At 40.8% G+C, this 27536-nt stretch overlaps 1 protein-coding gene across 1 annotated transcript in view; it reads left to right on the top strand.

Annotated features, from left to right (window-relative positions):
* CPA6 (carboxypeptidase A6) overlaps positions 1–27536 on the top strand; it is a 141461-nt gene that overhangs the window by 87401 nt on the left and 26524 nt on the right. Inside the window, exons 2-6 of the mRNA XM_050939783.1 lie at positions 572–647; positions 11714–11838; positions 17581–17695; positions 21148–21249; positions 22158–22262. Of these exons, the coding sequence (XP_050795740.1) occupies positions 572–647; positions 11714–11838; positions 17581–17695; positions 21148–21249; positions 22158–22262 (523 nt within the window). The remainder of the gene's footprint in view (positions 1–571; positions 648–11713; positions 11839–17580; positions 17696–21147; positions 21250–22157; positions 22263–27536) is intronic.

The raw sequence follows: 27536 nt of genomic DNA, 5'->3' as shown, positions 1-27536 counted from the left end.
AGTTACTGGTTATAAGATAGGAAACAAAGAGTAGGAATAAATTATCAATTTTCAGAATGGAGATGGGTAAATAGTGGTGTCCCCCAGAGATCTACACTAGGAACAGTGTTGTTCAACATATTCATAAATGATCTAGAAAAAGGAGAAAACAGTGAAGTGCCAAAGTTTGCAGATGATACAAAATTACTCAAGATAGTTAAGTCCAAAGCGGATTTCAAAGAGTTACAAAATTCAGCCTGAAGCAGACACATATTATGGAAAAATTCAGCCCATATGCTTTAAGTTTGGCAAAGATATAAGCAACTGAAAACAGGGTCTTATAATGAGAAGTGTTGGGAAACCTTAATAACAGATGCTGCCATCCCCACCTATAAGCAGCTTACTTCTCGGACTTGGGAAGTGCACAGTTAAGTAGCGTCAGGTTTGAAAGCAGATTTCTGATGCACCTGTTATTTTAACAGTATTTAGAAAGAGACAAAATTAATATGGACTGTAAATGATAGATTTATTTCTGGGTCCTGTTTTTGAAACAAGTCCTTAAAGTTTCAATTCAATGTTCTCTTACCAACAGTGATCAAGTAATACGGCTTGTTCCGGAGAGTGAGAGAGAAGCACAAGCACTGAATGCCATATTTCACCAGCTTACGGTGAGTTCGCGCTTTGTGGTTTCAATACAAGTGCTCGTCTTGAGGGCTGCCTTTAATGAGTTAATTCACGTGTCTTTCACCCAGGGTGACTGTTTCAAATCCTGTTACATTCAACTGAAAATAGTATGGAGAAAGGAGTGGAAGCACAAGAAAGAGTGGAGGCCTCAGCCTAAAATAGAATGGCAAGAATCCCCATTTCAGCCAAGTTCAAATTCTTTACAACTATTACAAATAAAAGATTCCCCCATTTTAAAAGCAGGGAAATCAAAGTTTCCACCTGTTTGTGCCTAGTGCCATTGCATCAGCTTATCACAAGAGCACTGTCCAGAATGCTGCCTCTCCGGCAGAGCTTAACAGGTAGGAACTGCTCTGCCAGCAGCAATGACCATGGTCACAGAGAAGGATGAAGGTATGCACAGAACCTTCCTCCTACCCATACTCACAGCCCTCTGTGACACAAGATAATGTGGGAAGAGGACCACCATGCACATGCACTGAACTGTGGCATTATAGGTACCTGGAGGTAGATTCTTGTGAATAGTCTCAAACATAAGCTTTTCAGGGCATGGAAAAGTCTGTTTATGTTTCTACAGTAGCTACCAGTCTCACAGTGGAGCTTTGGTCCTAATTAGCAATTTTGGATGTTACTGTAGTACAAATAAATAATAACTTTAATAGCCAGTGGCAATAAATAAAGCAAACCCCAACCACCACAACTCCCTTGCACTTCTGGGGTTTCTGGTGACATTTTTATTTTGTTCCCCTCTGTGTTTTTCTCTCTTCCACTACAGCAGTCCCCACAAAGCACCTCTCCCAACTGTCTCATTACATGCTCCCTTAGGCTCACAGAAAGTGATCCCTTCTCCCATCTCCATCAAAGTGGGAGCAGTAGAAACTTGAATAACCACATGCTGTAACTCTTTCAACAGGGCAATACAATTTTGGCAAGGTGCGCTGGAATCTGACGGGTTAATTAAAAAGTTGAAAGGAAGATTTTTTTTAATAAATGAAAATGTACCTGCGTACAGTAATGTTCACCCGCAGGGTCAAATCCTGGTCCCTGTGCCCAGCTTGTGGAAACAAGCTAAGCTTGGCTGCTTCCGAAGTCTCAGGGCTGCAATTCCCTCTGCAGCTACCTCACTTCCCATCTATATGAGGGGCAAACTAGGGATGTCAGTGGGTTTACACAGTCCTGGATATACTTGTCACTAATCCAGTTTTGTCTTTTTCCAGACCCCTCCACAATTGATGGCCAGTTTTCATAAATGCACAAATCCAGCAGAAGTCAGTTGGAGCTGCAGGTAGTCAGCCCCTCTGAAAATCAGGCCATGGGAGTTCTGCAATCCTTCTTGGTCTTCCCATCCCAACTTATGATTCAGAGAGAGCATGCACAAGTTTTCAGAGCAGGAACAAATCCTGCCCTAGAAAGAAAGAACTTTCATTCCTGAGCACTGCATCTAAACATGACCAGATTGTTAATAGCACACTGAAAAAGTAAAAATAGAAACCAGTGTATGAACAAACATTCATGTACAATAAAAGAAAAAACAAGACACTGACATATTTCTGTTTCTACAAATCCATCAACACAGTGACAGACACAGAAAAGAAAACCTGTAGGCTATAGCAGTAATGTACAAATTACTCTAATTATGTATTCTCTTATATTGGCCTTCAGGGAGTCTCAGATTACTACATTTTAAACACAAGAACTCAGAAGTGTTTTAAGAGGCATTTACTTTGAATATTTTTTGGTTTGGGTTGTAAATTTATATCACCTGAGTATCATGTTACTCACATCTTCTATGCCTCGAGGGGAAAAAAAAGTGTAATAAAACTCAGAATCATTTCAAGATTTAACACACGTTTAATTAAATAACTACGAACACCAATAACTTTACATTTTTGCCCAGCACTATTTCAGTATTGGATACAATAACCTGGTTTACTGAGGTATATTAGCGCCAGATTTTTTTAAGGTATTTAAGCATCTAACTCCTAGTGAAATTAAAGGGAGTTAGGCACTATCACAGGATGACTGGCCCCTTTAAGAGGGAGCAGAGTCCAGTGCACCTGAACTGATAACCTGTTGCCCAGTTGGGCTGAAAGGATGGGATGGGATCTGGGCCTTATAAAGGGAAGAGACAACTACTAGGGAAATACCTGCACAGAGTAAGAAGGTGTCTTCAGCAGGAAAAGATCATTGGGGAAGGCCTGTGATGAAGGCTAAACTTCAGGTAAGTAGTACTGGAAAAGCAGGAAGACAGACTCCCAAGTAGGAGGCACTGTGTTCACCTTGGAAGTGGAGGAAAAGAAACGAATTTTAAAGCAATAGTAGACCTTCGGGAGGAGGGTCCAGGACCAACTGGAACTAGAATGAAGACTGTAGGTTTGAGGTCCATTTTGAAAGACTTTGTACAGGACCTAATAAACTGGACTGTAGAAAGAGAGCGTTTTGAATGTCTGGATTTCTTAAGGGGCCCTCAGCGAAGGAGAAAAAGCGAGGCAGACCTCAGCAAAGACAGGCTTGGTCAGCAGGGAACACTACAGGACAGCCATGCCTGTGTACAGGACCTAAATACCTTTTCAAATCTGGTCCTCAGCAAGTAATTTTAAGCTATTTCAGGAACCCAAGTGCTTTTTTAAAAAAGCAGTTAAAGAAACCCAGTGTTTACTTACTGTTTTGCCCCACCACAACCAGGAGAGAAATAGACCAGAAAGTTATGAAACAAAAAGTGTAGCCACTTAGCCCCTGAGTCAACAAGCTATTTAGGTATGTATTTAAAGTTAGCAGTGTGCTTATGGATGCTGCTGAATCAGGGCCACAGGTTGGCTTCTGTTATGTGATGGTTTAGGAATTAGACACATGACTGGACTTTTCAAAGGTATCCAATATTTGTCTAACTGTGCTCCCACTGAAGTCAATGCTAAAGCTCCCCTTGCCTTTAAAAGGAGTGGAGCTAGGTTTTTGAAAATCCCATCTGAAGGCCCAAGTCTACCCTGAGTGGTGTATGCACAACTTCAAAGACCTTCCTCAGTCCCAAATGCAGTGCAGGCTCAGAGTAATCAAGGCCTCATTCTGGCCAGAGGTCTGGCACAAATGGACTGTAAAACTGCCCAAAAGGGTTAGCCCAGGACTGGCTGCATGAGGGAGCCTTTGGCTGGTACAGAGCCAGCTCTGTCTACACTAAGTAGTTGTATGACCCCCATCACTGTAGTATTTGAGTGCCTAACCATGTTTGTGTATCTATCCTCACAACTCCCCACCACTATCCCTGTTTTACAGATAGTGAACTGAGGCACAGGGGCTCGCCCAGTATGATATAGGAAACCTATGGTGGAGTATAGAATTGAACCCAGGTTTTCTGACTTGTGGCTAGGACTTTAAGCAATGCACCATCCTTCCCCTAAGTGCTACAGAACCCATCCTGGGGCTCATAGTGATGGGGTCACACTGAGCCAGGAGAGACAAACCTAAAGCACACTGTGCTCCAGTGAACCCTAGCCACCAGACTGCTCTAGCTAACGTCAGGGACCAAATCAACCCCTAGTTAACTTGGGTCCTTGTTGAGAGAAGGTGGCTTAAAGCCACATTTGTACCATTCCTGGCTGGTGTCCCTGAGGATTTTGGCTTCTGAATTTGGGCCCTGTATGTTCTTTGTTCATCCTGACCAAACCCCTCTAAACCTTTGGGACAGATACCTGTTATCACGTGGCTCTGACCTACTTGTACAGCCTGCAGAATTAAAGGTGGACTCATCTCTATCCAGCTCAAGCAAGTGTACTCTTTTGTAGAGACAAGGTAGAGTAACTTCCATTAGTGACAGACAAGCTTTCAAGCTACACAGAGCTCTTCTTCAGGTCTGGGAAATGTACTCAATGTCACAGCTAAATACAAAGTAGAACAGATTGTTTAGCAGAGGGGTTTTCAACCTGTGGTCTGCAGAGCCTTGGAGTCTGCAGACTACATCTAAGAGGTCCATGAAAGGTTGTTGTTACCAGAGAATAGTGGTCTGGGGTCCACAGACTATGTCTAAGATTTCCAAAGGGGTCCTTACCTCCGTTTGAAATTTTTTAGGAGTCGACAAATGAAAAAAGTTTGAAAACTACTGGTTTAGCATACGTAGTTAACACACATTAAGGGACCATTCAAGTTTAAGTGACCCATTAATTCCCAGACCTGAGAAGAGCACGAAGTAGCCCAAAAGCTTGTCTCTTTCACCAAAAGAAATTGGTCCAATACAAGAGATTACTTCACCCGCTTTGTCTCCTTAATGTCCCGGGACCAAAATGGCTACAACACTATTGTCTTGTAGAGGACACAGCAGGGTCTCTGGTTGTCCTGCTACAAAACATTGTCCTTCTATCTCAAGCAGACATTCCAAGGTGCTTGTGACTTCTATCGGTGAGCTGAGCATGAAACAAATGCAAATTTACCCCTTCTTATGGGTATGTCTACACACCAATTAAACACGCATAACTGGCCTAGGCTGACTTGGGCTTGGGCTGGAGGGCTATAAAACTGCAGTGTGGATGTTTAGGTTCAGGCTGCAGCCTGGGCACTGGAACCCTCTCCCCTTATGGGGTCCCAGAGCTCTGGCTGGAGCCTGAACATCTACATTGCAATTTTATGCCCTGCAGCGCAAGTTAGCTGACATGAGTGAGCCATTGGTGTCGAACTGCAGTGTAGACAAACCCTGTATGACCACTGACCTGGACAAAGGCAAGAACAAGGAAAAACACACATTTTTCTTGTAGTGGAAAAGTTTGTTGTGAGGGAGGTTTGGGGAGTGGAGGGTGGTCTCTGTTTGTTTGTTTAAATCAGTGTTTCCCAAACTTGAGACACCGTTTGTTTTGGGAAATCCCCTGGTGGGCCAGGCCGGTTTGTTTACCTGCCGCGTCTGCAGGTCCAGCCAATCACGGCTCCCACTGGCCACGGTTCGCTGCTCCAGGCCAATGGGAGCTGCTAGAAGCAGCGAACCGTGGCCAGTGGGAGCCGCGATCGGCCAGACCTGCGGACGCGGCAGGTAAACAAACCAGTCCAGCCTGCCCGGGGCTTTCCCTAAACAAGTGGCGTCCCAAGTTTGGGAAACAGTGATTTAAATGACTGTTCTTAACACTGACATTTCCTAAACAAGAATCATAATGTAAAGCTGGGCATCTCTTTTACTCTCTGTGGGTTGCTGAATTAGAAGAACAATGTTTTCCAGCACTCTTAGGCATACTCTGTTATGTTATATGCTTAGTTTCAGGCACACATAAATAAAAGTTTACCTGTACAGGAAAGTTGAAGGAGATGGCAGGGCTGCCATATAAGCTGGTAGGCTACTACATCTGATATTTAAAAAAAATACAACTGGGGGAGAGAAAGAGGTTGGCACTGACACAACCTATACTTTCCTAGGAAGAAGCCAGCTAGTTGCAATTCAGAGCAGGTTTTGAAAGGGTATTCTGGATCTAGGATTAATAGGATAGATTGGTGGCAAGAGTAACCCAACAAGAAGGAAATCCTTTCTTACATGTCAGCTTACAGAAGCCTGGACTAAGAATTCCAAGCAGGGTACTCTTGGAGTTTGCTGTGTTTTTTATTTTCTTTAGTGTATCTTTTAAATGTTTTGGTTTCAACCAGAGCATCTGAAGCTGATTGGGGCAGGAACTGCCTTTTTTATCATTGTTTGTACAGGGCCTAGCACAATTGGACCAATACCTGACTAGGGCCTGTAGTCCCTATCACAATTCAAATGTCACTGTCTTTTCTGAGTGAATAATACATACCGATTAATTAATTCCACACATTTTAACTTTCTGACCATGAATTGCCCTTGGGCAAATCACAACTTCCTCCGATTTATTATTCATTTTAGTTTGGCCTGTGGCTTCCTTGTCAGCAGTTCATTGTGAGTCTCCAGTATTGGAAACTGAGTTGGATAGCTTTGACTGAACACACAGACTACAGAGTGTTGACTGGATGAGCATAACTGTTGATCAGGTTTCTAGTGAGAATGATCACCCTTACAATTCAAAACTTGCTTGCTTTATACAGATTCTCCAATACTTGCTTAAAATGCCCTGTTTTTGCCAATATTCCCACTAGTAAATTTATTCAGAAAGTGAGCACTAAATAAACTGCTACCAATTCACCATTACCTCAGAACTGCAGTAGGACATAGTTAAAGGTGTTTGCACTAGGGAGATGGCTTCAGTTCCCTGATCCTTGGCCACTCAGCCCCACTAGAGAGAAGGGGACCTACTCTAACTTCTGCCATTGGTATAAGCTCCTTGGACAATATGCCAGTGAAGGATTGGGGGATGGAGGGTTCTGCTCCATCACATCCCTGCCTTGTGCACACCTGCTGCCTAGAACACACCTGACCAGTTTGTCCTTCCCTCCCGTATGACAGAGTTGCAGAGAAGGTGGCTGCTGGTCGTGGAGTTTCCTCCCTTAGCTTTCCATCCCAGCTGAGTTCCCCTATACCAGGGGAACTTTCCACTGGGTATTTCCAGCACTTTTAAGTCCACTCTGCACCACTGAGAGACCTTAGTAGACTAGGGAATCCAGCACGTTGAAAGCAAATTCTTTAACAATTCAAATGAAAACTCACAATTTTTTTTGCAGTATGTATCTAGCTTATTGACAGCCATTCTTGTCATCCTTCCAGTTATCCTCTGCTTCACATACCTCAGTTGATTGTCCACGGCCATCTGTTCTCCATTGCCCAGGATAAATTGAGAGTTCTATTGTTGATTTTTAAACTCCTTCATGGTTTTAATCCAGTTGACTGATTGGAACAAATGCCACATTCCAAAGTGTTTTCCAGATAATTGAAGTTTAATTTACTTTCATCAGCTATTTATCTGCTTTGGGACCCTTTTGGTCAATATAATTAATGAAGAACTACTTCATTTCAACCTTTATGGCCAGTTGCTGCTCTCCCCAAAGCCAATGACTTTCTAGCCATTTCTTTGTCAGATATTCTGGATTGCATTTGTAAACTGCAGCTGCTGTTCCATGGTAATTCTGGTGTAACAGATGGAGTTACACCATCCTGATTCTCCAACCGCTTTTACAAAAATATACAAGTGCACACAGGCCCTCCCTGGGGTAACAGAAGGGGCTGAAGTAACAGACCTAGCAGCCACACTCCCATTCCCTTCTGCTTGTCTTGCCCCTACAGCAGCTGCTGACATTGTAGTCCCTGAACTGATCCTGGCTCTGCTGCTCAGGAAATTTAGACAGTACCTTGTAGGGGAGAAGGATCAGTTGGTACCTTGCAGTTCCTAAGGCAAATTCTGAATGAGTTTTCAGAGGATAAATGCCTGCTTGAAAATGTACTTACTAACAAAGCCACTCAGTATAAATGCTGCTTTGCCTTCTTTGCCCAAGGAGACATTCACGCCAGAGGCATAGAATGGATGCAGCTCCCTAGCAGAGTTCCAGATAAAGTAAGCATCTTGTACATGTGTAGCTAGATGCTGTAGATGTCAAACCTGATTCTGATCTAACTTACACAAGGGTAAATCAGAAATCCACACAACGTTTCAAATTCAGAGGGGACAAAATGATGGTGCTGGCATAAATTAAATCCTGATAAATCGGCGTAAATGAGTGCAAGGGAGCATAAGTGAATGTAACTTAAATACTGAGGGAGTAGAAGGGAAGGATTGTTGCAGGAAAAGCGACAGGAAGGTGTTAATAAAGAAGGAACGGCTTAGTCCACAAAGTACATACATTGCATTCATAAAACACAGCAACTAGAAATACCTGTTTCAAGTGAAAGTATTCACCTGGCTCCCAAATGCTGAAGGGGGCTGGTTCCACTCTGTTATGTCAATGGCAAAACTCCTTCTAGCTTCAGTGGTTTGATATTCCATGTTTTGGTGCTGTGCAGAGGTAACTCTGAAATAAGAATCAAGTCTGAACTGTAAACCTTAGTAAGAAACTTTTTTTTTTCTTTCAAGACCGTATATGGTACCTGTTTCAAATCTTCAACATTTACATTTAGGTTTGTGATACTTATACATGTCTGTAAAAACAGATATTTATTTAGGATACAATTGAGTTAAATTTTTATTCAGTAACTCTCAGAAGAAATATCTTTATTACAGGGTAAAACTTGTGTAAAATTATACCCATTGCAATAAAACAGCAAGGTCATTAACATGTTCCAGTTTCCCAGAGATTTGTGCAACTTGAACCGGCAAGTTATGTATTGTTAGTATTCTATTACAATTGGTACTGTGGTCACTGCAACTGGTTGAGTCCCTAACTATGTAACACTTCTCTTTACCAGCCTCACTGAAAAGCAAATAAAGGAGAGAGTCTATTGAGCAGTTATTGTCTAATATATTAAATAAAGCTTTAATTACTTTTTGCCTCTTCCTGGTTGCCATGCAAGTCCTTACAGAAGCCCTAGAGACACTTTCACACACCTCTTATCCTTTAATTGGCCCATTATCTTTGCAACTAAGGACAGTTGGACAGGACTGCATTCAGAATCTATTAAATTCTTAGGCCTCCTATGTGCTCAATCTCTAACTATGCTGGCCCTGATTCACCACTACCTTCAAACTCCACTTCTACATAGTAGAGAGTGGTGGCAGTAAGAAGATGGCTTTGGCTCCCTCATTTATGGCCACCCAGACATAATAGAAGTTAGAAAGCCTTACCTGAATGGAGACGTTGATGTTCATCAGTCTACTGTCCTGATCCTACAAACACATTTGCAGGTGAATAATGTCACACACGAGTAGTTCTACTGCCTTCGGTGGGACAACTCATATGCTGGAGGAAACTCAACTGTGAAAGTGTTGACAGGATCAAGGTCTAAATCATTTCTTCTGTTCTCTACCCTATAATTTTAACGTGCTGCCATTGCAGCTTGGCCTTCCATTGTTTTATTATTAATTAATTAATTAATTATTATTATTAATTATTATTTTCAGAGTAGTAGCACATAGGCTGGTGTCCATCAATCAGTGTTTTTCATCTGTGCAAGAAGGGAGAAGTCAGATTGCTACCTACTAACATCCAGTCTCCCAGCACTGAACAAGTATAATATCCCACCGTTCACTAAGGTGTTAATGCAAATCCAAAATGTCCTCCTGTCAGTGTATCTCTTCGGAGTTAAGTAATCAAAACATTTGGTGATTAAAATTCCTCTGGAAGTGACTTGACTAAGTGACTGTGGAAATGGTCTATTTGAAAGTGTATTAAACAAATTAAGTGTTGGTTAGAGTATGTGTGTGGGCATGAGCATGCACACTGATAGAGCACATAAATAAAGCAAGAAGAAAGGAACTCTATTGTTTTTGTTACTGGCAATAAATTACATAATATCAGAGGCATAAAAGCTCTTCACTAGGCCATTTTAACAGCTGTCATCACAACAACAGTTGTATTATGAACCTGACATTCCTCAGAGGCAGGGGAAACCAGATCCCATAATGATCTTATGGACAAGGAAAGGTTTGGTACCTGCAGTGCCACACCTAATTCAATAAATTTAAAAAGTTAAACTATTAGTTAAAAACTAGTATAGCAAACCATTACCTTTATATACTACAGAATGTATAAATAGACACAACTTAATCTGGATATTAAGAGTAAATTATAATATTATTGTGCTGAAAGGTGTTAATTGTGCCCAACAAATGGTTCTTTGATCTAAAAACAAATCACAGACCTGGTTAAAGCCGATTGGTGTGTTAAACATCTTTCTTTCAGGTTAACTAGAAGGAGCAATTCAATGCCCTTTCATGTAGTGTTAACTGGAAACAAAAAGAGATCCCTGTCCAGGCCATGGGTCACATGGCAAAGCCAAAGCAGCGCTAAACCAGGTGGTCTGAGGGATTTCCCTGGGATTGTGCCAAATGCAGGAACCAAGAGGTTCTTTGGAAAGAGGGTTGGGTGGGTGTGTTAGAGGCAGAAAGCCAGCAGGGAGGGAAGTGGTCATGAACATGACCCTGGGAGGGAGCAGAGAGACAGAACTCCTTGGGCACAGACTGACTGGAGGGGCAGACTCAAAAATAGTAAGCAAGGAAACAGCTTGCTGTTGTTTCTACCTACTGTGTTCAGCAGAAAAGGATTTTGTGTATATTCTTTGTAAACAAACAGAATTGCACCAAAGAGTATACCTGACTCATCACTGATTTCTCCTCCTAGAGGAAACAATCCCACAAGGCCCCAAATATTGGCTAACCACTTGGTACAAAAGGGGCAACAGTGCTAAAGTGTCCAGAAATAAAATATACCATGTTTCTTTTGTACTTAGAAAAAAAATTACAGATTAATTTGGAGGTGCAGACACTTACACTTAGATATATGTTATCTTTCTTTGATTTTGTAACCTTTCTATTTACATTTTATCTTTTTTAACAATGTAGGACTCTTCCTATCTACCACAGCACCATCTAGATATTGTCATTCAGCACTGAGCTAGGACTGTATCCTTGAGTATGAACACAATCTCACCTATTTTACAGCCCCATGCTAACCTAATCTGCATTGAAACTTGTGTTGTACATCTGGCATATATATTACCAAGTGTCATTGCAGAACTTTATCATACACTTAATACCACATTAATATATTTTTGAACACTTTCCATTTCTCCTCAGTTTTCTTTCCTTGCTTTGCCCTATTGAAAAATAAAAATGAAAACAAAAGTTGCTGACCATAGGGAAGCTGATACAGAGGAAATGTGCAAGATTTTGAGGGATTTTGACAAGAAATGTACTATATAATGTAGAGAATCTGATACAGAAAAATGGTGGATATTTAAACATCTCTTGGATTATGATGCCAGGTAATTCAGACCAAGAAGAGGTCAAAAAAATTGTTAAACTGAAAGTGAAACATTTTTGTTTCAAAAATAAAAGTTTGAGTCATTCTCTAACTACTGTAAGTAGTGTTTGACCAGTGCACTAAGCATTAGTATTCCAGCAATGCTAAATAACAACAACATGCCATATTAGATACATTGAAGAAAATTAAAATCATGCTAACTCCTGGATTTCCCCACCTACACTGAATAAATATGAATTACAGGTTGGTTCCTGCACTACAGGTGGACCTGTGGCAGCCCAGCAGCATCTTACACATCTCAGAGGGTACAGTCACAGATGTACGTGTTCCAGGGAACAGTTCACAAATTCTGCTACCCTACCTGCAACAAGCAAACATCAAATACACGTAAGCTTCCATTTCACTTTCTGCGAGTTATCCTGGTGGAATGTGGGATCTGACCTCTAATTAAGGTTTATGTCTATAATACCAAGCGTGTTTCAAAAATACTGTTACAGCACAGCATATTTTCAATTTGTCTGACAGATAGCTAGATATTCACAAGAAGACAGTCATTTTATGGAATAACAGAGTCTCTCACAGGCAAACAGTTTAATTAAATGGCCTCCTTCAGAGTGCAGACTAGTGTCTCTGGAATGCATGTAAATTGTATCTGTTGTGAGAAATATGGTAATTACTGTTCCCATTCTATAGTCTGGTTTGCTTGTACATACTCTTCACAGGAGTTGTGTTTGCTTGTAAGTATACTATAAATGAGAGAGCTCACATGCTTCATTAATTATATAAAGGAATACACTGATTTGTTTTATAGCTCTGTTCTGGTCACAAAATATAGGTCACGTAGAACAAAGACTGAATAAGGATCACATCCCACTAAAAGGTTTTTAAGTATTCAGGAATGTTTCAAATTGTATTGATCACACTCTTCATGTAGAGAGAAAGGGTGATCTTGTGGTTATGGCCTTGATTCAGCCAGGCACCTACGTTACATATATGTAACTTTAAGCACAAGTAGCCCTCCTGAAGCCAATAGACTACTCACATTCTTAAGTGTGTGCTTAAGTAATTTGTTGAATCAGGTCCTATATAGCGGTAATTGTATTTATCTCAGTGTGAATAAAATATTAATGTTTGGAAAGCATACAAAGTAGTATGCTTTGACTGGAAGTCACTGTCAGTATGATTATTTCTTATATATTACAATGATCTCAAATTACTAAATTTGTAGTCCTCAAAATAAACGCAAATTTAAAACAATTAAGTATGCAGGTCTAGTAGCCTGAGATCAGAGCTGTTTTGCTATGGGCCCTACACTATGGCAGTTTTGCTTGCATTTAAAATGAGATGATTATGTGATTTTTATAATTATGTTTAACTTTCATGTTACATTTTTATATAAGAATTGACATGTCCAGTTTCTTGCATTCATATGCCTGCTCCTGTTCCTTGTCTCAGCAAAAGTCTATAAAAAAGATCCACAAGTGTTGTCATTGTCATCAAAAAACTACTTTAAAAAACATTATTAATGTTGCAAAATCAAGTACTCAAAAGTTAGGAAATGCCGAACTCATCCCTTCTGCCTATGCATTATGATACAGTCTTTCCATAATATTTTTCCATAATATTTTTCCACAAAACCTCTGCCTCATTCAGTGTAGAGAATGGATAGTGTTCACTTAATGAGCAGCTATTCAATATTTTGTTCCCCTTCCCAATTCTCAATCCCAATTTCCTTGTGCAACTAGTCCTAGCCTCCCCCATCTTTCACAGGCCCCCATTCCTAGTGTCCTCACCCCATCAGTCCCAGTCTATCTACATCCACGTGCCCTCAGTCCCAGTCTCCTTACCCAACCAGTCCCGGTCTACCCTCAGCCATCAGTTCCAATCTCCTTGGACAACCAGTCTTTGGACCATTCAGCAGCAAAGCTCTATGAAATCTCTACTTAGCATGTGTGAAATGATACTTTTTCAAAAGGTTTATAACTTGACCTAAATTGGGCAGATTTTCGTGGAAACCTCAAAAGGCATATCCCTGATACACAGGTCAACCAACTGCCAGATTTCAAGTCTCTGCTCCAAAGCAGGCAGGCAGGCCAGATTTTTTTTAACATGGTATAAAAAACAAGGTATAACAATGTATTTGAGACTAGTCTGATTCTAAGCCTTGGTCTATACTGGGGGGGCGGGGCGGATCAATCTAAGTTACACAACTTCAGCTATGTGAATAACATAGCTGAAGTCGACATACTTAGATCGACTTACCGTGCTGTCTTCACCACGGCGAGTCGACTGCTGCCACTCTCCCGTTGACTCTGCTTGCGCCTCTCGTGGCTCCGGAGTACAGGAGTCGACGGGAGAGCACTCAGGGGTCGATTATCACATCTAGATTAGACACGATAAATCAATCCCCACTGGACTGATCGCTGCCCGCCAATCCTGCGGGTAGTGTAGACATACCCTAAGAAGCAACTTAACTGCTGGCTAAAACTTTCTAAAAATATTCAGTCTGAGGCAGACACCTGACATAAAATTTCAACAGTTAAAATTTGGCAAAAATATAAGCAAGTGAAAACAAAGTCTCATAATGGGACATGTCAGGCGACTTTAATAGGCAGTGAGCAAGAGTGCTGATCTATCACTTGGCTGTTGATAAACCCTCAATGTTTAGTAGTAACACTCAGATTGCTCATTCTTAGGATAACTGGAGTTAGCAATACCAGGATTCTTCAAGTATGAGCTTGCAGAATTCGGCTTGCTAGGAGGATCATTAGCTTTCCTGGACTGTGCCGGGTACTGACAGCTGGCACAGCAAGAACGTGCATCCATTGCCACCCAGTGGTTCAGTTCTTAACTGATTCTGAACTGGGCAAGGCTTCTGTGCAGTCAGCCAGCACTGCTGGGGTCTTCAGGACCAGGACCCACTCCAGGGTTTTTGCCACCCCAAGCGGCAGGGAAAAACAAAAAACAAAAAAACAGCCACAATCGCGATCGGCTGCATTTTGCCGCTTTCTTCTTCAGCAGCATTTCAGAGGCAGGTCCTTTCCTCCAAGAGGGACCGAGGGACCCACTGCCAAAATGCCGCCGAAAAGCCCAACCTGCTGCCTCTTTCCCTTGGCTGCCCCAAGCACCTGCTTGCTGAGCTGCTGCCTGGAGCCAGCTCTGTTCAAGACAACCCAAGCTGCAGCTGCTGCGCAGATCAAACAATGATAAACATTGTTGAGGAATGCCCTGTAGCCAGATTCAACGAGAGCTCCACTTGGCCACTAAGAATTCTATCGTTTGGTTCAGCAAATGTGCAAATAAATAGGCAGTATTACCAGCCCCATCTATAATACATAGTTTTATCTGACCCTTGAGTTTATGAAACTCTTATTTAGCTAGCAATAAGATGTCCATGAAAACAGACTATGCACCAGATCAACTTTTATTAAAGAGTCTCTGTCCCAGGGCTCACCACACCAGGGCAACATCAAGCAGCTAACTTCTGCAATACAGGCAAGTCCTGCTTCAATTTCTCCTTCTTCAGTCCCTGTAGTCACTCAAGGTGCCTGTCCTTTCTGCCACAGCCTAAGGCTATATCACTGCCAGGAAAGAAATGAGATCTCTTTCAGAGTCTAATAAAAGTTCTGTTTCCAAGCATCATTTATTAATATAAGTGCATCCATTCAGAGGACTCTCAATGTGAAACAGTTCACAGACCCCCAAATAGCTCCTGCAAGTGGGCTCCCCATTGCATTCCATACCCCAGGCCTCCTTTGCCCAATAATCCTATCTCTGCTGAGCTTCTTCAGAATCACTCTCTTCTATGTTCAACCTGGCCCTAGCTGAGTCGGATCTTCCCTTTTAACTAGGGGCTGCTACACGAGCCTTTCAGTCACTAGGATTCCCTAGTTCCAGCCAGCCCTGTCCCACCAACGCTCTCCAGTTCTTTCTCTGCACCAGCTCTTCCCCACAGCAGCTCCCAACTCCTGCTCTGTAAGGGGTTCATGCAGCTTGCTCCAGAGAACCTTCTTCATCTCTTCCACTCCCTCTTCCTCTTCCCACCACTACCACTTCCTGTCTCTTCTTCCTCATAGTCCTAACCAATGCCTGAAGTGTTATAGATACCAAGTGCCTTCTATGAGATCCCACTTGCAAGCAGCTAATTAGTCACAGGGAAACTGGATCTGTTTCTTCTGAAAGGAACCGGTCTCCCTGTGACAGGCTCTTGTACCTGCCGTGTATAGGTTGACTATTCAGTCCCTGACATCTGATTGCAATTGATGTTAGAGCCCTGGGCCACAATAAGTAAACATCGTATGTGCTCACTGAAAGTGAATAAGAGACCCTATAGTGTATTCTCATTTTAGACACAGAAATCTATACATGGCGAGTTCTGTTTAAATCTACACACTTCAAGATGAACAAATAGGACTTGATCCTGAAAGGTGCTGAACGTTCTACCCAGGATTCAACAGAGCAGATGACTTCAGCTGGATCACTCATATGCTTAAAGTTAAGCACATGCTTAAGGGCTTTGTTGGCCTGGGCTCAGAGTGCTCAGAAAATCAAGGCTATAACCCTGGAATTTATTTAAAAATATATGACTGTAAAGAAGCCTTCAATCATAATTATATATATTACTTCCCTGAGATATTTATTTGAAGAACATAGGTAACCATTACTTTGGTACACATATTGATATGCTGATTACATATTAAAGGATATAGTTAGCAGTTTATGAAATTAGTAAATAGAGCATTTCTTTTTTCTGCATTAATCATTGCTACTTTAAAAATTAATAAGACTGAGCATCATCCTCATTTTATAAAAATGACATCTGGGGGCATTAGTTGCAATGCTAGAGCAACTCAGTTCGAGAGAGTAGCATCACGATTCTCAAAACCTGATTTTGTTCTTAATTCTACACTGACATAGCATATTGCCACTGAATTCAGTGAAGGTACTCCTGATTTAAGCTATTATATGATCAGAATCTGGCCCTGAATGTTTGAGATCACAGCACTGCACCATGTTGGATAGACTTCTTTCCATGAGTTAGTGACCTTTCTATGCTGTTCTTTGGTCTTGGCAGAAAAATAGAAAAGCTTTTTTCTGCATTTCTCTTTCAATACCAGGCCCCTCTTGCTGTCTATGTCTAAGTGTGTGACCGTATATTTAGGTTACATTATGCAATTTTTGTTTCTTATTTTTTGCTAGAAACTTTTAAAAGGACTGACTGCAAGATGAATATATCCTGGGTTGCCTTGAGAGGCTACACAGATCCAAACTCCTTGGATCATAAAACAAAGAGGAATTAACCCTCCCCCCTTTCTTTTCCCCCCACCAATCCCTGGTGAGTTTAGACTCAATCCCTTGGATTCTAAAACAAGGAAAAATCAATCAGGTTCTTAAAAAGAAAGCTTTTAATTAAAGAAAGAAAAGGTAAAATTTATCTCTGTAAAATCAGGATGAAAAATGCTTTACAGGGTACTCAGATTCATATAGACTAGAGGGACTCCCCACCGCCACCTGAGATTCAAAGTTACAGCAAACAGAGGTAAAAATCCTTCCAGCAAAAAGACACATTTACAAGTTAAGAAAACAAACATAAGACTAATCCGCCTTGCCTAGCTATACTTACAATTTTGAAACATGAAAGACTGATTCAGAAAAATTGGGAAAGTCTGGGTGTAGGTCTGGTCCCTCTTAGCCCCAAGAGCAAACAACGAACAAAACAAAAAGCACAAACAAAGACTTCCCTTCACCAAGATTTGAAAGTAGCTTGTCCCCCTATTGGTCCTCTGGTCAGGTGTCAGCCAGGTTCACTGAGCTTCTCAACCCTTTACAGGTAAAAGAGACATTAACCCTTAACCATCTGTTTATGACAACATCATTCTGTTTCATTCACTGAAAAACAAGCTGCCTCCATTTTTGAAAGCACTGCTGTGTTTCAAAGCAATTGGACTACTTATTTGGCAGCATGTATTTTAATAAGCCTGCAAACTTTTATTGTTAAAATAAAAAAGGATGATGTAACATCAGCACGATTTTACTGTGGCTGTATTTCTCTTTAAATCTGATATTTATTTTGCACTGCACTCTATTTTATTCATGCCATTTAATAATGCTGCTTTCTTTTTAATCTAGGATCATCATATCTGATCTACAGAAAGCGATAGAAAAACAAAGTCGTTTGCGATCATGTAGGAATCATAGATCAGTACCAGGATACAATTATGAAGTGTATCACTCACTGGAAGAAGTATGTCAAAAATGAAGATGGTGTCTTTTATCTAAACTCCAATTCACTTCAGCAAGGTTATCTATTTAGAAGTGTGTTCTGTTCCTGATGAATAGAAATGCTATTAAAAATTAAACATACATATTCATTTTCAGCAAGTTTTCTAAATGTTTTATATAAAATACAAATATAGACCCTTTAAAGTTTGTTTTAAAATCCATTATTTGCGATATTTTCTTTCAAGGTTTGGCATCTCAAAAAAGATATATTGGAACGGGAAAAGGTACAAAGAAGGGGAACAAATATGACCAGGAGTATGGAACAGCTTCCATACAAGGAGAGAATAAAAAAAGACTGAGACTGTTCAGGTTAGAAAAGAGACAACTAAAGGGAGATATAATGCAGGTCTATAAAATTATGAATGGTGTGGAGAAAGTGAATAAAGAAGTATTGTTTACTCCTTCACATAACACGAGAGCTGGCGTAACCTGATGAAATTAATAGGCAGCAGGTTTAAAACAAGTAAGTACTACTTCACACAATGCAGAGTCAACCTGTGAAACTTGTTCCCAGGGGATCTAGTGAAGGCCCAAAGTACAACTGGTCTCAAAAAAGAAGTAGGCAAATTAATGGAGGATAGGTCCATGAATGGTTTATTAGCCAAGATGGTCAGGGATGCCAATCCATGTTCTGGGTATCCATAAACCTCTGACTGCCAGAAGCTGAGACTGGATGGGTCACTCAATAATTTCCCTGTTCTATTCATTTCTTTTGAAGCATCTGTTGCTGTTGGAAGATAGATACTGAGCTAGATGAACCAATAGTCTGACCCAGCATGACTATTCTTACGTTCTTATGTTCCCTTTTCCTTTTTAAAAATGTATCTAATTACCATTAGAAACTTCTTTGTTTTAAACCAGTTACTGGTAATATGACTCTGGTTTAAATTCTTTTGACTTCAGAGTCTGGGGCATGGTTACCTTACTCACATTAGAAGTCTCATTGAAGTCCACAGGTCTACTTGTGATTAAAATTTTCTTACATGCTTAAGTGTCTTCAGGATGGGGCCCAAAGAGATAAAAGTACTCAGATAATAGTTCCTCTACTAAGGGCCCAAGCCTGCAAGCTTTCCATGTGAAGAACTCCCATGGATTTCAGTGGACCAATAGAGAAATAAAGATAGACACTAGCTGTATTAATTAAATTATTATTAGGAGCCAAATTCACTCTTATTCAGATGAATTATATCTTGAGATCACTAAGGTTTGTGACAGAGTCCCACATGACATTCTCATAAGCAAACTAGAGAGATGTGGTCTAGATGAAATTACTATAAGGTGGATGCACAACTGGTTGAAAGGCTGTACTCAAAGTAGTTATCAATGATTTGCTGTCAAACTGGGAGGGCATTTCTAATAGGTCCTACATGAGTCAGTCCTCGGTCCAGTACTAGTTAATATTTTCTTTAATGACTTCGATAATGGAGAGGAGAGTATGCTTATAAAATTTTTGGATGACATCAAGATCTGGGAGGGGTTGCAAGCACTTTGGAAGACACAATTAGAATTCAAATGACCTTGACAAATTAGAGAATTGGTCTGAAATCAACAAGATAAAATTCAGTTAAGGCAAGTGCAAAATTCTTCACTTAGGAAGGAAAAATTAAATGCACAACTGCAAAATGGGTAATAACTGACTAGGCAGTAGTACTGTTGAATGGGATCTATGGGTTATAGTGGATCACAAATTGAATATGGGTCGCAATGTGATGCAGTTGCAAAAATAGCTAATCATTTTGGAGTGTATTAACAGGAGTGTCATATGTAAGACACAGGATGTAATTGTCCCACACTATTCGGCACTGGTAAGGCCTCAGCTGTAATATGTGTCCACTTCTGGGTGCCATGTTTTAGAAAAGATGTGGACAAATTGGAGAGAATCTAGAGAACAACAAAAATGATAAAAAAATATTTAGAAAACCTGACCTATGAGGAAAGGTGTACAAAACTGGGCATGTTTAGTCAGGAGAAAAGAAGACTGTGTGGGGAGCTGATAAGAGGACAGTGATCAATTGTTCTGTACATCCACTGAAGGCAGGACAAGAAATAATGGGCTTAATCTGCAGCAAGGGAGATTTAGGTTAGATATTAGGAAAAATTTTCTAATTATAAAGGGTAGTTAAGGTCTGGAATAATTGTCCAAGGACAATTGTGGAATCCCCATCACCGGATGTTTTTAGGAACAGGTTGGACAAACACCTGTCAAGGATGGTCTTCTAAGATTACTTGGTCCTGCCTCAGTGCAGGTGGCTGGATTAGATGACCTCTCTAGATCCCTTCTAGCACTACATTTCTATGATTCTGTGAGTCTATGAATCTCTCACTGAAGGCAAAGGGAATGTTCTCTGAGTAATAACTTAAGAATAGGCTCCAAGGTTTTAAAATTTCTGCATATTTTCTAGTTACAATTGTTTTTTTTAACTATGATATGGACTGTTGCTGTTGCTTCTCCTCCTCTGAAGCTATGCGTGCAGAGCCTCTTCAGCATCTGGCACTGAGACATTGAGTAGGGAGAGGAAGAAGGAAGAATCAATCCTCTCATTTGACAATGTGCATTCAAGTACAGAACCTAGTGCTGCCGGTGCAGAAGGTGTTAGCCAGAGCTCTGTGAAATCCACCTATGTCAGTTTGCACTAGAATCAAAACCACTGAGTTCAGTCGGTGGGGCTCTGCAGCCCCTGAGGTTTAGTTGCAGTATCCTATCCACGCATAGCACAAAATGAAACTGTTGACACTAGTGTCTTCTACCACTCCCCTCCCTTCTCCCAACAAGCCCATTTTCCATCTTTACCTGATGCCATCTTCCAGAGGGGAGATTTCTTTCTCCATTTAGCTCCTAATGTCTTTAGGGAATGTCAGTTGGCCTCACAGGGGGAAGCTACCTAGATTGCTTCCTCCTTACCACTTCTTGGTGGGAGGGGTCTTCAAGGTAGACATACTCCCTTCCAAATTCTTTGTGATTTCCAAGGGGGAGGCTAGCAGTCACTTTGTTGTAGTGAGCTGCCATCAAGGAAGAATTAGAGGGAGGGAAGACTGGACGTGAATTAATGAAGAAGCAAGGGGGGACAAAAAGGTCTAGAGCATTTATTAGAGCACAGAGATAGTACAAATGAAAGACCAAATCAATAATCACACTGAGGGCCTAGTCATAGTAGTAAAAGTAGTATTAAAATAGCACCTATGAACCCTATTAAAGGCTCCGGGCCCCAGTGTGCTAGGCACTGTGCAGACATGGAACAAAGTAGACTGTTCCACTCCCTTCCCTACATTGCTCACATTCTAAATGACAGACAGGATACAGCTGGAAAACAAAACAAAACAGGTCTCACTAGCCTTTTTTTCTCCCTTCACTTTAATATCTCTTTCCCAGAAATGTTAATGACTAAGGTAGCAATTTTATGTCTCTATTTTCAGATTCAAAGTTGGATGTATCGTCTGAACAAAACTCATTCAGATCTCATTCATATGTTCTCTGTTGGAAAATCATATGAAGGGAGACCTCTGTTTGTACTAAAGGTAAAAATTAAATAGTTAAAGCAGTTATATCTAACACCCGAAACCAAACTCAAACACCTATTCCAGACAGCATATTTATATGAGAGGTTCTAAGCATCTACATTTCCTAATGAAGTCAGCAGAATTTGTGGGAACTCAGCACCACTCTGGATCAGACCCTTAATAAACAATGCAATAACCTGTGAGAAAATAGTTCACACATTAGAAAGTTAAGAGTCAAATCCTGCTGTCTTTACCTCTGCATGTATTCTCTTTGCAATCTACTGGATTATTTGTGTGAGTAAGGCAAGCAGGATTTGGCTTTAAGGGAGCTGGAAAGTTCTGTGTTTATAGCTGACTACTAGAATGAGTATCATCAAGGATGGATGGACCACAAGAAACCCTGGACTTCTTCTGAACATTGTGCCACACATAATTCTTGTTGAGCTGTTGATGATGAAATGCTGGGATTTAATGCTTAAAATTAACCAAAGCTTACAAAGGAAAAGTTAGTACTTCTATATGTTTTCCTTGCATCCTTTCCCACTTATTTCTTAAAATTTGGTTTCACATCACATGCTGATTTCAGGAAAATTCTTTAAATTATTCCCCAAAATACATTATTCTAGCCCTACTCCAAGTGGCACATAAGGACTTATTTCTTCAATATAAGAGGAGTTGATAGCTCTGACTTTTCCTGTGACTTTTTCAGTTCTCCAGTTTGTAAGGTTGAAATGATCTGCATGGATGATACCTAGAATTCCCATTCCAAAATAACAGATCTGTATCTCTTTTTGTAACTGTTTACAATAAAAGTTCAAAATGTCTATTGTAGCTAATTAACTGTGTTCATTTCTACTATTGTTGCTCACTAAATGTCAATAAGCACTAAGACTTGCTGTGGTAACAATGAATATTTACTTTTTTAGTTGGGTAAAAGATCACGGCCTTACAAGAGAGCTGTCTGGATAGACTGTGGCATTCATGCAAGAGAATGGATTGGTCCTGCCTTCTGCCAATGGTTTGTAAAAGAAGTAAGTTTTCAATGCCTTACAGTATTTTTACTTTAGAGCAGTGTTTACCGAACAGTGGGACATGACACACAAGTGCATTGCAGGAAGATTGTAGATGGGTTGCGGGATCACTGCACAGGGGAGACCCTTGTGCGGGAGGAGTATGAGAGAGTTTGCTCACCCTGCATTCAACCCATAACACAAAGCTGGGTGCAGTTCCCCGCTCTGGGCATTGCAACCTGGCATGTGGGGTCACAGCACCACTCAGATTTAGTCTGGTCACCATTCTGTCATAATGGAGGGACAGCCAAGCCAAACCTGAGTGGGGCTGTGACCTCTGCATGCAACCTTAGACAAAGCTAGGCACACATGACAAAAACATGCCCTACATGTATTGGCAGAGATTTGGAATGGGAGTCTATTGAGAATGCCCACACTATAGAGACTGATATGTTGTCAACGGTCCAGATAAGTCAGATAATGGTCCAGGCCAAGCACTAACCTTTGTTAGTAGTGTATTGCAATCTGGCAATATCCTTGTCCTTGAAACTTAGCCTGAAAAAGACAAATTCATCCCACGTGTAATTCAATTGCAGTGAGTGGAGTAACACCAGGGATGAATTTGGTCCAAAATGATGAATTCTGGATTGTCTGAACACACAATGTCTCATTAATTTCCTTTTGCCCCCACCCCACTCAATGTTTTGTTCCCTTAAACCTTGATTTATCTCGAGTCTAAACATCACATACATACTCACAAATAAACTCCCGTTCCCTTAGTCATTCTTCAAACAATGAAGCAGGGAAATTAAACCAATTAAAATTCAGCATTTCATTTGCCTGCACCAGTTCACCAGTATTCTTTTTCATGTTGCCTCTTACTCTCATTTTCACTCTCGGCTCAATTCAGACATATGACAATTTTACAAGATTTTTATTTAATGCCTAGAGTCTTACCGGCCAAATACTAGTCACTTTAGATCAGCACAATTTATGGAATCAAACAATGCTCAAAATCCTTCATACACAAACTATCCTAAACTACTGCTGTAACTTTGAGTGCAAGTGTCTTCCTATCGCACACATTTTCCTCTTTCCTTGATTCTCCTCTAAGCCCACATTGTAGCAACACTGTCTCTTACTCAGGAAAGCTGCCTCTGGTTTCCTAACCTATCAGCATTGTGGTAACTCCTGATCCATGCCCTGTAGTCTTCAAGAGTGTATTCACTGCAGTGCTAACTTGGGCTCTTTCAGTTCTTGCTCCCATTCACACACAATATGCTCTAAATCCAAGTTTAATGATACTTTTAACCTACACCAGGTTGCTCAGTGGGGCTGTAGGCTAGCGTTCTGTGCTTAATTAAAATGTGTACAACTCAGAATTTACTTAGAGAAATGAATGTATGAATGTGTCTGTCACTCTTTCTCATGCATCATATTTGTTCACATACTGCATTTCCTCTATCCCCCTTCTTCAGTGCAATGTGTAATCCCAATTTTTAGAAAAGCACAACAGGAAAGGAATTCATTATAGTCACAGTTTCTGGCCAGAGTAAACAAAAACAAAAAAATTATGAACTTGAGATATTTGGATTGGAATGTCATTTTCCCAATAAATGATTAGCCATTTTAACGAGAGGTCCAGAAACAGTCCAAATTTCAAGATGTTCTCAGCTCTTTGCAATTCTCTTGTGTTAGCAAGTCCTCTCTTTAAGTGTGTATGCAGCCCAGAAGCAGGCAGTCCATCCCTTCCAAAGTTCAATCTGAGTTTCAGAAAACGCAGACCATTAGGAGGCAAGTTTTCTGGACATCCATACACTGTGTCTCAATACTGACCCCAGGCAGGAAGGGCCAGGAGAGCTCTTCCAACTAATGCAAGGATAGTGGGGCTGTGCCCATCTCCCCTTAGAGGGCCAGTCACCCTATAATAATTTGCTTTTCAGAAAACTGAGAAGTTACTCTCCATTCTTGCAAGAGCTGAGGCAGCAAGTTCAGGCCATAGTGAGGGGAGGGCTCCATAGCAACCCATGTGTCCAAACAGAGAAAAGCATTGATTGGTACTGAAGGCATCTCAATCAGGCTTTTTCAGCTATGAAAAGTCAGCTTGTGGAATGGAGGGTCTCTAGGACCAGTTAAGGACTTATCTTCACTAGAAGATTACATTGAGCTAGAACACAACCTTGAAGAGTCCTGTTAACTAATGTGATGCTGACTACAACTTTGCAGTCATGGCACACAGAAACAAGTTGTGTTTAACATCATGCAGCTGGTTGTGGGTAAATCCCACTGGAACCAAGTTTTACTCATGACCCATTAACATAATATTAAATACAGCTTGTGGCTGCCTAGTGTGACAGCAAAGTTGTAGTCAATGTTGTGTTAGTTTAAGGTCATGTTCTAACTCTCTAAATTTCTAGTGAACAAAAGTCCTTATTGAAAATAAAAAAGGTAAAAGTCAGGAATAAAAAGTCTAACCAGTGTAGATATACCAGAGTCATAATTTATGCTCCCTTTTCTAAAGCAGAAAAAATGATGACTCCTCAGAGTATGAGGAAAAGGGGGAGAGGTGTCATGTTCTGATAATGCAGAGAATTACACCACTCTATCAAGCTGCTTGCTGTTCTGTAGATAGCAGAAAGACAGATTGTTGTCACCTGCCATTTTTTGCCTTCCCCTCTCCCTTGCATTTTATCTGGAAAGAAAACAAATATTAAACTTGTGTTCATGAAAGATGAAGTATTTATTTCTTATCATTTATTTTAGTATTAAAGTGCTGTCATAAAACGTTATTGTGAGGTACATTTCAGTGTGTATCTTTAAATTCTGGGTAAAGCGGCTGTCACAGTCAATGCATGTTAGGGCTCCGCACATATCTGCATTGGGCAGATGTTGGAGGAATTCTGCCTGAGGGAGGTAGAATTTCTCCTGGAGCTCTGCAGTACACTGGGAAAGTGTGACTGCTGCTACGCCTCTTCAGAGGTTGCAGAATAGTCCACCCTGCCCACCTGGTCATGGCCCTGCCTCCTCCCCAACTCTCTCTCTTTGGGGTGTCTTGTGCCCTATGGAGTACACCGACAGCATGTGGATTGCAGCTGAACCTGGCTGCATAAGATGGTGGACTTTTGCACTCTTCCTGCCTACCCTGCTTACACTAGGCAGCCAGACGCAATCTGGTCCTTAACAATACTAAAGAATAAGCAACACTGTCCTATGTATTTAAGATGCTAAATATTCAATATTTATTTATATTAACATGCACTAGAAACCACAGGCAGCTGCAGTTTGCTGTTGATCAGAGAATGCCTCTCTTTGTCTGAGTCGGTCTCCTTTGTGTAAAGCTGATCCCACACTACACAGTTTGGGATGTTTTCCTTTAAAAATTTGGCGCAGGCCCACACCTACCTTTTTAAAATAAATATTGTTCTTTTTTTCCATTTGGAAAAGCTGTTCTAAGTGTAATGTGTGTGTGTGTGTGTGCACATGCACACACGTTTGTGGCCTTTGTTATACAGATGAGAGTAGATAATCATAAATGATCTCTCTTCTGGCTTTACTCTGAATATATTTTTCTATTTGAAAATTTGTACTTATAACAGAAAACCTCAGCCAAATCTAATACTCAAAAGTCTCCTGGATGTGTATCCCTGCCTGATCCTGCAAATACTTGCTACTAGCCACTAGTGCAAATGGATTCCATGGAGCTAAGCTCTGTGCACGGTAGCATGGGTTTGCAGGATCATGCCCTAACTATGAGTGTAATTTTAATGGATAAACTCTTAAGCAAATGATAAAAACGTTGAGTGTAGTACTTCGCTATCACCACAGTGAGGCATGTGATGATTGAGGCACTGTTTTATAAGGAGCTTTGAAAAGCATTTTTTTTTCTTCTTTTGGTCCATAGTGAGTCCAGTTCTGCTCAACAAGAAAAATGTGTAAAGTATTTTTTCTTTTGTTCTGCAGCAAAAAAGAGATAAAATTATCTGCAGCTTCTTAGTGTAGGGAGATATGTTATTTTTATTGTGTGCTTTAAACTTGTCAACTGCATCTTCATGACAACCCACAATAATCTTGTGAAGGTAAAAATTACTTTCATTCAGATTGCAGCTATTCATTTTTTACCACATGAATGCATTTTGATGAAATAAAAGTATCACTGCAGCTGTGTTGTGCCTATAGGAGGAGTTTCCCAGTGATAATCACTATTTGTTATCAATCACTAGGATATTCAAACATCAATACACACAAGGGCTTTTAAACTAGTGCATATGGGATTGTCTACACTGGCAATTTACAGCGCTGCAACTTTCTCGCTCAAGGGTGTGCAAAAACACCCCCCTGAGTGCAGCAAGTTTCAGCGCTGTAAAGCACTAGTGTAGACAGTGCACCAGTGCTGGTAGCTACGCCCCTTGTGGAGGTGGGTGTTTTAGAGTGCTGGGAGAGTTCTCTATGTGTTGCCAGTGTAGACTAGCCCTATGTTTCTCTTCAATGCATGTATCGACCTGCATGAAGGGAGGGAGGATCACAGATTACAGGAGCAAAGAGTTTAGAGGAGGGACTAGGAAGCCAGTCTGTGTGCACGACTGGAATGCTAGCTGCAGGCACAGCACCCTTGTAAATACCTTTCTTAATAAGGAGAAAGATTAGTTTTAGAAATATAGGAGAACACCCATCATTGCTCAGCAGTGTCATCTGCACAGCAGAAGAATACACTCCTATATTCCATGAGAGCTAGAGTGATCATATGTCCCATTTTGGCTGCTTCTGCACACTAGACCTCAGACTACACCTGTCTCAGGCACCTAGGTTAGGGGTTCCTTCTCCTTTCTGGAGTTTTCCCATAGGCTCCCTACTAAGCCTTCCCAGGAGAACATAATATTTTGTCATTTTTCCAGCTGCTGTTTCTGATCTAGTGCCAGTAGAAGATGCTTCTTGTACAACTCCAAAATGGCAGGGAAGGTTTGTTTGCAAACATTTTTCAGGCACAGTTGAAGCTCCAACTTTTGAAAGTTTGATCCTATGTTTTAAGATCTCTATCTGAGTCATGAAGTTGCACTTTATTACCTAATGTGGAATCATAGATCTAGCACCAGGCTTATGACTTGTAGGGCTCCAAGCAAAAGCAGATCCCTACGATGTAAGAAGGGAGAGCAGATTAAGTTATGAGTTGTCTCCAGATATGAGGATAGGCTAACCCGTGACTTACCAAATCAGTGTAGAATTATGTGGGACCAAACAAGGAGCTGCTTTGCTTGGTGCCTAAGGCCAGACCTGATAATAATTTACAATGTACAGAAA

Source organism: Gopherus flavomarginatus, chromosome 2 (assembly GCF_025201925.1).
Source record: "Gopherus flavomarginatus isolate rGopFla2 chromosome 2, rGopFla2.mat.asm, whole genome shotgun sequence".
Classification (NCBI taxonomy): Eukaryota; Metazoa; Chordata; order Testudines; family Testudinidae; genus Gopherus; species Gopherus flavomarginatus.
Note: the sequence above shows the minus strand (reverse complement) of the source record. Positions and strands in the feature narration are given on the sequence as shown.